At 51.0% G+C, this 12,282-nt stretch overlaps 1 protein-coding gene across 1 annotated transcript; it reads right to left on the reverse strand.

Moving 5' to 3' along the window:
• Positions 1 to 1,339: 1,339 nt before the first annotated feature.
• Positions 1,340 to 9,669, reverse strand: AMZ1 (archaelysin family metallopeptidase 1). The gene is made up of 6 exons (XM_005420348.2): positions 9,346 to 9,669; positions 8,569 to 8,736; positions 7,575 to 7,703; positions 7,080 to 7,243; positions 5,502 to 5,678; positions 1,340 to 2,031 (listed from the first exon to the last, which is right to left on the reverse strand). The coding sequence occupies exons 1-6, from the start codon at positions 9,647 to 9,649 to the stop codon at positions 1,462 to 1,464; spliced, it is 1,512 nt and encodes a 503-aa protein (XP_005420405.1). The 5' UTR covers positions 9,650 to 9,669; the 3' UTR covers positions 1,340 to 1,461.
• Positions 9,670 to 12,282: the final 2,613 nt, after the last annotated feature.

Genomic DNA, 12,282 nt, shown 5'->3' on the forward strand with positions numbered 1-12,282 from the left:
TTTGGTGGTGGCGGGGGGGGGGCGCCACCCGCGGCTCTGCTGCTCCAGGCGCGCAGCCTGGAAAATGTTTCCAGGAATTGCCGTCATCGGTCCCGAAGCCAAACTCCCTTTCTCTCCCGGTATGAATCATGCGGATGTGAAACGCTTGTGTTTCCGGAATCCAGCTGAATTTACTGCAAGACCATCTTTGCTACTCACCTGCGTGTGTAAATCTCCGGCGTTTTTCCAGTGTCTTCCAGCTGTCCTCTTATTTCCTGCTGCAGAACCTCACTGATGGGGTGGGGGCCTCAAAGTGCACAGGGCAAGTGCTCCGGGAAGCCAAAGCTGCTGCTGCCTCCTCGGAGGGAAACATCTCCCCTTTCTCCCAGATACACCGAATCGGATCCTACCTGCTGGTATTTTTAGCCAGCAGAAATTTGGGGCTCAGGCACGTTGCCATGGGGTGTGGGAGCGTTATCAGTGCTCAGAGCAGAGGGAGCAGGGATGGAGAGGGGTCAGCCTTCCCCTGGCAGGAGCACAGAGCCATCAGCCTCTAGAGCTCTGGCTATAAATAGCCAGGAGGAGCAGCGTGCCCTGGCCATGGGAAGGGAGGCTCTGCTCTCTGGGTGCCAGCACAGCACCAGCACCCAGTCCTGCTCAGTGGGAAGAGGGAAGGGCCAGGGTGGTCACTTCCCAAGGCAGAAAGAGGAACACACTTGTGGTTCCCCCTTTTACATTAATAATCAATGAGTCTGTGAATGTTTCCAAAGGTTTCCTCTCCTGTGCCAATCTACAGAGGATGTGGGTGGTTCCACCTCATGCTCCAAGCCTGGCTTTGTTTGAACTGAGGCACCTCAGGAGATCTTCTGAGGGTCTGCCAAGGGACAATCATCAGGCTAACGCTGCTCTTTGGGGCAGAGCTGCCAGGGATCTTTCTGCTTTACTTTGTGCCCATCTCCTCCATCTCCCCCAGCTCATAATGAGAGTCCACCAGCCTGGATTGTGCTCCTGTGCTCAGCACAACCTCCAGCTGGTGGGGCAGCAAGCAGAGCACTCTGTTTGAGGGAGAAACCTCATCTGTGCCTGGGACTGACGTGCTAAGCAGAGAAGAGCTCTCTGTGTGGGGGAGCTGCCCTGGTTTAATTTGCATCTGTTTGTTCAGATGGCCCAAGCTCCTGTGTGAGCATGTTCAGTCTTTAGTGGGGACCTGGCTGAACTCTTCCTGGCCAACTTCAGACCAAGAAAACAAAAGCACCTACATGGGACTTGAGGTGGGTGTGGACTGTGGTGGTGTCATTTAGACCAACACAGGATAAACCTTTGGAGAAGAACTAATCACATCAAAACTGTGTTAGCAATCTCAGAAAACAAAACACCTTTTATTCCTGGGGGGAGTTGCTGTTTCTCTGAGACAGCAACAGCTTGGGGTGAGGAAGGCTGGAAGCAGTGAGGTGAGCAAAGCTGGCTCAAGGCAGCCCCGGCCTAGTTGTCCTCCCAGCGCCAGCGATGAGGGGACGATTCCCCTTTGGAAAGTTTTCTGGAACTCAGCTTCCTCCGCAAGGAGGAAAATTTGTCTCCAAGAACTTTGCGTAGCCCAGTGCTGTCCCTAGCAAAGGGCAGGTCCTTCCTCATAGCAGGCAGCTGGCCTGTAAACATTTCCCACTTAGCCAGGGCGTCCACGCTCCTGTCCACTTGAGCCAGTTCCTCCTCAGAGACGTTCCTCTCCAGGGCAGCGATGCACATCTCCAGCCACAGCTCGTAATCCTTGATGGTGTCCGTGGCCTTGGTGTGCCCAGGGGGCTGGGCCTGGCCCTGCCCCTCCTGCAGGGAGCTGGGCTGCTCGTCCTGCTCCAGCTCTGGCCCCAGGGACAGGCCCTGGCTGCAGGTGTCGGGGGTCAGCGGCTCGGACAGGGAGGTCACGGCCTCGGAGTCGTTCTCGCAGCACATCCCGGAGTCGGAGCTGAACGGGAGGATGTCCTCGGAGGCTGACAGCTCTGCTGGCTCCTGCCTTGGCCACGTGGACAGCACGGTCTGTGTCCAAGCATACAGCTTCTGTGGTGAGAGGAGAAAGGTTTCATTGTGGAGGATAAGAGATGCTATTACACCTTCCCTGTGTTTGCCAGGTAAACCTGTTTATCTTGGGTGGCTCAGCTGCTGCTGCCACAGTCCTCTCTGCCAGACAATGGGGTCAGACAACTCCTGGTGATCCTACAAAGCAGGAGCTTTCTCTTGTCCCATTTTCTTGGACTGTGGCAGAGCTGCCTCCAGTCAGATGTGGACTTTATCTGCCCTGTTATTGGAGGTGGTAGGAGAAAACTGTACCAGATCACTCCCTGCTGTGTGAATGCGGTCTCTAGGAAAGGCAAACCAATGCCTCTCCAGAGGAAACTGTGTCATTATAGAAACTCCTCAGATAGTGGTGAAGAATTGTGTTTCATCCTGTTGTTAATGCCTGAGGTAACGTGAGTTTTTTCCCAAGAATAGCTCTTCCCTCCTGAGCTGAAATGAACAAGTGGGAAGGCTGATTCTAAGAAACAATTAATGAAAGCAAAATGTCTGAGACAATTTCCTTTTTAAATATTAAATGCCACAATGAGGCATATAACAGGTTGCTCCTGGCACATTTGTTCCTTATGCTGTAGGGAATGAACCACAGTACTCCAGTCATCCCTGGGTAAAAGGTGATCTTGTCTGCCTTGCTGCCAGTGTTGAGGTTTTTTTGTGTGTGTTTTTCAGTTTTTCACACTCCTGTGGCCTATTTCTTCTCCTTTACTTTCTGTAGCTCCCAGTGATCCATCTGCAAAGCCCCCAGTTGCTCAGCAGTGACAGGATTAGCCTGGGCTGTCCCCACGGTGTGCCAGGCACGGAGCTGGATCTGTCCCTGCTCAGCTCAGGGGGAGCTGCAGGCAGGAGATTCCCAGCCCTGTGGAGCTCCCTCCTCTCACAGCCCCCCACTGCTCCCTCCTCCTTTCCTCCTCTATTGCTGTCTCTTCAGGCAAGTGACAGAAAGGATAAAGAGCTCAAATTGAGTGGGTGGGAGAAATCAGCCCTGCTTCTCATTTCAGTCTGAGCATGGAGCCTCGGGGAAGAATTCTGTACAGGAATAAAATGGACTCTTTCAGCTTAGCTAATCCACCCTGCCCCCTCCCTCTGGGGCAAGAAAAGTTGTAAAGGGACAACTTTTCTCCTGCCTGGTCCCACCTCCAGTGGGCCTTCCCTCCCTCTGGGTTTATCCAACAAATGCAGTGCCAGAAGCTGCAGAGGGAGCTGGGCTCGTGAAGGGGACAGCAAAGCTACTGGAAAGCTGCAAGCAGCCCATGATTTTGTAATGGCTCTAAATTCCCAAGAATAGTGAATCTGGGAAGGAATCCCTATTGCTACTTAGCCCAGTTCCCAGGAATAAAAAAAGCTGTGGAGATGTGGATTTCCCAGCAGTACATTTGGGTTGTTCAAAGCAAAAAAAGGGGAATAATCTACTCAGGATCACTGCCTGAATTCCCAGAATCTCTTCAATCTCTCTCATCCTTTGGGTGGCTTTTTCATTTGAACTTTGGGTGGGTTTGAAGGGCTGCAGCCTCTTATGTTCTCCTGTTTAACCAGGAAGGGATGAGCTCTGTGTGGGTTTTGTTTACCTGCAGGCAAGAGCAGCTGAAGTGGATGTCCACCCCGAGGATGTCACTAGGACCTGCTGTCTGTGTGTGTGTGGCCACTGCAAACTCATCCAGCCACAATGTGAGGACATCCCATGAGGGATGCTGCACAAGCAGCAGGTGGAAATGTGGAAATGTTGATTGTGGTGGGGAAACACCAGGATAATTAACTGGCTTTCAGTTTTCAAGATGACTCATGCTGGAATAAGCAGCTGGGATAAAAAATGGAGTGTGGTTCTGAGTACAACTCAGATAAATCAGTTGAGGAGCTCTTTCTGCTGCATAAGGACTGGTTTCCTGCCCCAAACTGTGTCTCAGTTGCAGATCTGAGCAGTGTTACCTGCTGCTGCTGAAGCACAGCTTGGTTGTGGCATTTCCTGGGGTTCTTAGGAGTGTCTGAAGCTGTTTTGTGGCAAGTGGGGATCTGTGATTGTTTCCAAAAGGAAATGTGACTTCAGACTTACACTTAACGTGCTTGGCAAGTTAACTTTGCTCTCTGTTATTGTGTCCAAAGCTTTCTGCCCTCTTCTGTCCTGTTCCTTAACTATTTAATTCATCTCTGGCATTTATGTCTTCTCTCAACTCTATGGCAAAGCCTCTTACAGGATTATCACAGCTGTCTTACACCAGCTTATACTGTATCTAGTTGAGCTTTGCCTTCTCAAGGAAGCAGATGTGACATTTGGCAAGTGCATCATTCCTTAAGGTTTGTGTTCCCTGTCACCAGAGGATGCTGAGCCAATTACAGTATTTGCTGCAGGTGTAAGGGCAAAAAATATTTCTAGGAAAGATTAATGCAGGTGGTCATTCTCTTCTAGAAAGCACTGGCTGGATGCCGACAGGCTGGGTGTTTAAATAAAGCAGGATTTATTTGCTTTATTTAAGCAGACTCTTCTGGTGGTCTGGGCAATTTAGACACTTCTCAGACAGAAGTAGGGACCAAACAGGCACAGAGTCAGAGAAGGGTCTGGCAGCAGCACGGGTAAGTAGGAAAACCAGAAAAAAGTGTGTGTTTCCCCACAGTCTTTGCCATGCTTCTGTGCATCTGATTCCATGCTGAATGAAACCAGAGGCATCTCCTTTCTCATTCTGCTCGTATCTTGTTACAAATACAACCCACAGACTTTAAAATAGGCAGCGAGGAAAATCCTGCCTCTGAACATGATGTGTGTCAGACAGGAATCACAGCCAGGGAGAAGATGGGTGCTGAGTGAGAATGGGGACATTATTTCTATTCCACCAACCATTTGGCTACTGAATCCTGCTTTTTAGACAGCAGAGGTAGAAAACCCTTTCAAGAGCTAAGGGTGTGTTAATACTGTTCGTGATCCGTCTAAATGTGGTGTTAGCAGTGATATGGGTGAGAGAGAAGAGACAAAAGATGAGTCTGGGACCCTCCACATGCTGGGGGTAATAATTTGGGATCCTTTCTCGTAAATTTAAACTGGAATTGCAGCAAAGTACACACATGATGTTTCCTCCCTGTTCCCAGCAGCCCCAGAGAGGCAAAAATCCAGGATGGCACAGGAAAGGGCGTAGCTGTGGGAATCCCTGCGCTCACTGCTGCTCCTGCTTGCAATCTGCCTGCCCTTCCCACCTCGTTTTCGGGAGTAGGAAAGTGTGGTTGGACTGTGGCAGTGTCCCTTGGGAAGAGCCAAAAGCCCTGGAACTGTGCAGAGTGCTTTGTTGGTCAGAGCCTGTGTAGAACACCCTGATGTTCAGGTGTGAGGTGCCTCAGCACCACGTACTGAGATCTCCTGAGATCTCCTGCCTTCACCAGGCTGCTGCAGCTCCTTCAGAGCTGGGGTTTGGGCTGAGCCAGCCTGGCCCTGCCCTGTCCCTGCTCCACGAGGCTCTGGGGTTGGGGCTCACCCTGTAGCGCTCGATGAGTTTGAAGCCCACGACGTGCTGCAGCTTGCGCAGGCAGATGGGGCAGGGCTCCAGGGGCCGCAGCAGCGCCTCCTCCAGGCTCAGGGCTCCCTGCATGATGCACTGCAGCCAGCGGCACGTCCCCAGCCCCATCAGGTGGCAGATCTCGTGGCAGGTCACCTGTGGGGCAAGCAAAGATCACAGCAGTGCATGGTCATTCCTGTTTTCTGCTGCCCCCTCCTCTTCCTCCTCTGCTGTTCCACTTTCCCTGCTCCCCTGCGGTCTGACCAAGCTCCTGCTCAGCAATGGCATTCCCCCAGCCCAGGCTTGTCCAAGGTGACAGGAGAACCTGGCTGCCTCTTCCCAGCTCCATGTTTGTGTTGTGGAGAAGGAGGGGTGGGTGTGGGTGAGGCAGATGTAGGCAGAGTGTTTGGTGGTGCTGCTGCTGCTCTTCCCCAAGGACAATGTGGTGGTTTTTGTTGTTTTAGGGGTTTTTTAAAGAGGAAAACCAGTCCCACTGGGGCCTGAAAAGAGCAGCACAGCCTGTGTGAGAAATGTGCAAGAAGCTGTTGGCAATAACAGATCTGAGTCCTTCCAGAACAGACTCCATTAACATTTGTGCCAAAGCAGAAAACTGAGCTGGAGTCAGCTGGCCAAGCATGACTGCCTTGGGAATTGGCAACTGTGGAAAGGCTGAGGATGGAGGACTCCTCTCCTCCTCCCATTGCCACTTAATGTCATTTGAAATTATTGCAGGAAGAGGTCTCAAACTAGAAAATCCTGAGCAAATACCAGGGGAGCAAAGGGAAGTGGCTTTGAAGGTGCTGCTGTGACTGCTCTGTGTGGGCCGGCTTTGGGAGAAACACTGGAAGCAGAGCTGGAATATGGCAGATGTTGGGGTGAGGGAGGACAGCACTCATGGAGAGGATGTGTTGGAGATGAGGAGGGTTTAAGGGTTCTGCATTTAAATAGATGACGTGGCTGAGGTGTTCTCCTCCTCCATCCATGTAACAGGGATGGCACAGGGACCCCTCCCCTCACAGATGTCACTGTCTGAGGAGGACAGAGTCACCCTTTGCAGCCATCCATTAGTTACACACAATCAGATATTCTGATTATTCTCCAAATACTGTATCAGCCTTGCTGTGCCTGACAAGAAAAATACTCAGGATTACCCAAGCATGAGCCTGGGAGCTGGGCAGGGCTGTTTCAGTCCTGCTCCATGACACAGCCTTGTTTAGTGCATGGTGTCCCTGTCTGTGGTAGCGGTTTGGGACAAGATAGTCTTTAAGGTCCCTTCCAACCCAAACCATTCTGTCATTCTGAGACCAGTCCTGTAGCCTGCCCATAACTGATGTTGTCACTTGCTCCAGTGGTGAGGGGAGTAGGACCTGTTCATGCAGTGCACTAAAATGGAAGCTCTTTATGTCTGAATTCAGTGTGGGCTTAGCTGTGGCTGCCTGTGCTTCTGGGAGCAGCCTCATGGCTGCTTCACTGGGCTGAGGTCTGTTTTATACCCTGGCCTGCAATATTTAACCCTACCCAGGAAGAAACAGGGGTGTAGGAGGTTGCTGGTCCTACCTTACAGCACTGGACCATCTCCTGGGCACTGAACTGCAGGGTCTTCTCTCTTCCCTCCTTGCTGACTTCACACAGCTCTTCCTTCTGTGTGGGTGGGTTCAGGCTGCTACAACCAGCCTGGGGGAAATCCCCAGAAAACCTGGCAAAGCTGCAGACTCCCACTTCTGTGAAGAGAGGGGAGTAATGTCAGTCATCTGCTCTTTTACAGCTGTCTCTCACCTTAGGCAGCATGAAAATACAGCTGTGGGAACACAGTCCAGCTGGGCACACAGGGTGTGATGAGACCAACTCCACAAAAGGTTTGTATCACCTCAGTTACCTCTGCCTGGATCAGGAGCCCTGATCCCCCTAATTCCACACTGGGAAAGCCTAGTTCCTCTTACCAGGGAGCAGCATGTTAAGATTTGGCTATTCCAGTCTCACAGGGAAGGGCTTTTTGGTACAGTGCTGCCTTATTCTCACACTGTGCTGGATCACCATGGGACACCAGCCCACCTTGTCCTGGCAGGAATTTGCTGAATGTGAAGCTCCAGGTCTCGCATGGGTAAAGGTCCAGCAGGGTAAGTCCAAGGACACACAGGGCATCCATGGGTTTGTTGTTCTTCAGGAAATTCAGGATCCCATCTGGACAAATACAAAAGAGATGTTAATTTAAATGAAGAATCCCTGGAAGGCACAGAGCCAGAATTTCTGCTGCTGATGGGGGGAGGAGGATGTAATCCAAGCCCACAGGCAGGCAGAGCTGCTGGATTCATCATCTCAGGTGGAGAACCATGGCTGTGTAGCCCATCTCTCAAATCAGAGAAGACTTAACTTTGGAAGTGGCGCTGGGCACAGAGTCAAAACAAAGCAGAGATGCTGATGAATTCAGTACTAACCCATGGAATGAGCACCTGGGAGCAGAATTTCCCTCCAGGCAGTTCAGAACTAAGCTGGAACAGCCCCAGGGCTGCAGTGCTGGGTCTGTGCTGAGCATGTGCTGCCCATAGTACCTGCAAACATCTCATTCCAGGTGGATGTTTGTGCAGTGCAAGTTTGGCAACTGGCAAACCCAGTCCCCTGGGGAACTGTGTGACACTTGAACCCAAATTTCCTATCATGAAAGGCCTGTGAGTTCTCCCCTGCACCACCCAGGCCAATAATTTACTTTGGCTCTGGACACGGGATGGGAGAACTCAGACTGCCCCAAATCAACAGAGCCTTCCCGCAGAGCTGATCCGATCCAGAGCTGGACCTAAACATAACAGCACTGAAAAATACAAACAGCAGAGGAAAATATGATGAAAGTCACTTTGTTTTTCATTCCTGTTTCCAGCCTCAAAGCTCTGGGCTTTCCATGGGAACAGGATTTCTGCCTTTTCACTCCCTTCCTCATCCCCTCCCAGCCCAGGCAATGAAGGGCTGTGTCAGGCATTTCCTAAGGCAGAGCTCGTGCCCGTGTGCCAGGCTGGTGTCTCAGTGGGCTCCCTGCTGCCTGATCCTTGCTCACCTGCGTGGAGCTGCACCCTGTCCGAGTCCCGGCTGTGGCGGAAGCAGCAGTGGATGGAAGAGACTGGGATGGAGGGAAGGCACTTCACACGCAGGCCCAGGAAGAAGGACTCCACACAGCTCTGCAGGGAATCCAGCAGTGAGAGCCCAGCGGGGCCTTCGATTAAATCTGAGGAGAGAAGCTCTCTGTCAGTGCCTTACAGCCAGGGTGAGCATTAGGCTCCAATGGGGTTTTGTGGCACTGGCCACAGCAACTGGGCAGGCTGGTTCATTCTAGAGCTCATTGCTTACTCTGGGATGTGGTGAACACTTCTGGGTGGTTATGGATATAGAGGAGAAGAGGGAGCTCTTTCTGAGAGGTTGCTCAAGGCATTGGTACGCTCTCATTAGCAGAGCAGATGTGCTGGAAGGTTGTCTCCTGTTTAACTTGTGCAGAATGATTAACGTGGGAACGGGTGGCTGTGTTTAATGAACCATCAGAGACAGACCTCCAGAAATGCTGGTTTTTCCAGCATTGTTTCATACTTTGATATACACATATGCATAAATTCATTGTGAGCCTCACCCAGGGGCACACATACCATTTATATGGCAGGTCTGCCACCACGGCTTGTGACTCTGGACTGGGGGCATGTCAGAGCCTTGCCTGTTACACTTGTCTTTGCTCTGGCCATTGCATTTGCAGGTGAGTCCTTAGAGGAGGCCGTTAGCAGCACTCAACACCACCCACCGCCCTCCTGTGTCTCTCCAGGCAGCACAGTGAAGATCCCCCCATTACCTATAGGCTGCAGGTAAATGTGCTTTCGACAGAAGTTCTGCTTCCTCCTCAGCACGGCGTGGTAGAAGGTCTCAAAGTCCTCTGGGGCATCGGGGTGGCTGAGCAGCCAGTCGAAGGCCGTGCGGATGAGCAGCGTGCAGAACAGCGTGCGCTGGGGGTTGTAGGCCTCGGACAGGAACAGCTTCTCCGCCCTGGAGAAGGCCTTGGCGTAGAGCTCCTGCAGCGCGGGGTCCGTGGAGATGAGTGCGTCCTTCAGAGCGCGGGGCCCGAAGCTGAACTCCTGCGCGTGCTTGCACTGCAGCATCGCGGGGCGCGGCGGCGGCGGCACGGCCTGAGGGAGGGAACATGGCCGTCAGCATCAGGCCTCGCCAGGGACAGGAAAACTCCTCGTGTGTGGGGAACACGGCCATCAGCACCCAGCCTCACCACAGATGGGACACGGCCATCAGCACCCGGCCTCAGCACAGATGGGACACAGCCATCAGCACCCGGCCTTGCCAGGGAAAGGAAAGCTCCTCACACTTGGCCCTCACAGTGACATGCCAATATCCCGGCTGTAGGGTGTGGTGGGATTCTGTAAACACTGCACACTGTGCTCCAGGCCCTACACTTCATATGGGAGAGGCTGTTATGGGTTCTCCACATCCACGTGGGTGTCACTGGCTCAGGGACCCTGTTCCAGGACATGGTGCTCAAAAATGCACAGCCCAAAATGGTGCTGGATGTCTGGAGATGGCTTCACTGGTTTGGGGTTTTTTTGGTGCTCTATCCTGAAGCCCCAAAAGATGGGAAATACCTCTGAGTGTTGTGCAACTGGTTGCACTGGACCTTGTAGGCTGTGGTGCTCCTATTTGCTTGGGATAAACCACACTCCTTGGAACAGGTCCATGTCAGGAACAAAGAGGTTGATATTGGTTTTTATCTGTTGATCAGAAGCCTGAACTCCTGCCTTATCTGACACCAGTGAAAGCAGCTGTTCTCCGGTGACAATTTCCTCTAGCACCTTTTAATCCTAGCTATTATCCCAGGGCTCCCAGTGCTGTTGTCAGGCTGCAGGATTTGGGTACATTTGCCCAGCCAAGGTGGGACTTGCTATGCAAGGCTGGTGGTGCCTCTCTAGCAGGACACGCTCGGGCCCATTGCCATCGTGTCCCTTCATGAACAGCTTCATGTCACACTGTGTTAGCATCAGCAATGCTGGGGATGATGTCAAGTGGTAAATAAAGAGCAAATGAAAGCCTGCAGCACAAAGAAACTAATTTGGAGCATCCTGGAAATATCTTCTCCAGGATCCAGTCTAAGGCCAGCATTCCCTAAAGCTGCAGAATTCCTATTCCTACTTCTAGTCCTAATTCCTATTCCTAGCACCTATTTCCCACTGCAGTTTATGCACTTGGGGAGATGCCAGTGAACACCTTGGGAAGAGGGAAGAAAAAGAGGAAACAAAGCACAACCCCCATGATTAATCCATGCCTGGATTTTTCCTTTTTGTAAGGAGACCATGCCGAGCAGAGCTGGAGCATTTTGGAGCAGTGCTTTGGGCTTTTTGCCTACCACAGGTAAGTGCTCCACCTGTTCACAGCACAATGAGAAATTTAGGGGATATATGCACAAAAGCTCAGGGTTTCTAGGAATAAGCATTACCTTCTTCTAGGCAAGTTCATAGTAACTCAAAAGGAGCCAGAAAAGCTTTCTGGGTGGACATCAGCTGCTGACCATTACTGCTGTAGCAGCAGCATTCAATCACAGGAGAAAAAAAAAAAAGAGATTAAATATTTTAAGGAGGAACTGGTTACGTCTATAATTTAAGTAGGTCTTTAGCCTAGTTCTGCTAGATAAGTGGCATTCAGTGGCCCCTGAGGACAGCAATACGATTAAGAAAATTCAATATTTAAAAAAAGTAGTACCAACATGAGCCAAAGCCTCTCCTCAGTTATGCAGAGGTGGTTTGCACTGTAAGAGGAAAGTGGCAGCCCATTAAAATTAACAGTGCATCCTTGTCATCTAGCCCTTGGGAAAAGCTGTGTATGTATTGGTAGTCCTTAAAAGGGCTCATTTAGTGTGATCTTTTCTGTCTCTAAGGGTGTGTAGCTTGGAGAGGGAGTGGATAAGCAGTTTTCTTTCATTTTTGCAAGCTTTGTATTTCACTCGCATTAAAGGCTGACAGCAGGTGGCATGGGGGGACCTGAAGTGGTACAAGGTTCCTAATCCAGTGAAAGTTTAGGAAAAAAATTTGTGATACTTTCTGAGCTCTTCTTACTGCCCAAAATTGTCCTAATTGTTCCAACTGGTTTTTACGGGGAGCAGCAAGAGTTTGTGTGAGGTTTCCCTGCACTTGGTGACCCAAATCCCTACACTTCTGACTTCCTTCCAGATTTGGGAGCACAAAGTGAGAGTCTGACCCCAGCAGGACATCAGGAGTTTTGCCTTGGAGTAGGGTGAAGACTGGCATTTTCCTAATGGACAAGATTTCACTTGTTCTGCACAACCTTTAAATACAAGCATCCTTTTCCTGGTGATTGCAGAATGTCCCCTGGGGAACTCTTTGCAATATTCAGCTCCCTGAGGAGGTGATGCTGCTGCCTGCCCAGTGCAAGTCAAGAAAGAGACTTTGCACTTGGTCCAGGTTGAGACTGATCATGTTAAAGGATTTAAATTTCAAAGTTTCTGGAAGCATGAGCTGCTTTCGTTAACGTTTTGGGCAATAACTGGAGTGTTGGTCTGGGGAGGGGGAGCTGGTTAGAAAATGAATGGATTTTTCTCAGCTAAATGGGAAGCAGCAAAGAGTGGATGTATGTGACAGCAAATACAATGAGTGCACAGTCTTGTAGTAAGTGTTCCCCTCAGGGTCCCTCGTGGAGTATAGTGTGAGCCCAAAGCTATGGGATATACATTGTTTCCCTAGACTTCCTAAAAGGGGACATTCACCCAGCTCCA

This window comes from Geospiza fortis, unplaced genomic scaffold (assembly GCF_000277835.1).
Source record: "Geospiza fortis unplaced genomic scaffold, GeoFor_1.0 scaffold237, whole genome shotgun sequence".
Taxonomy (NCBI): Eukaryota; Metazoa; Chordata; class Aves; order Passeriformes; family Thraupidae; genus Geospiza; species Geospiza fortis.

Coding starts and splice junctions, on each gene's coding strand:
- AMZ1 (XM_005420348.2), bottom strand. CDS start 9,649: ATGCTGCAGTGCAAGCACGCGCAGGAGTTCAGCTTCGGGCCCCGCGCT. Junction 7,704..8,568: donor CAGGGTGCAGCTCCACGCAG/GTGAGCAAGGAT, acceptor GTATTTGTCCAG/ATGGGATCCTGAATTTCCTG. Junction 5,679..7,079: donor AGATGGTCCAGTGCTGTAAG/GTAGGACCAGCA, acceptor CTTGCCCCACAG/GTGACCTGCCACGAGATCTG.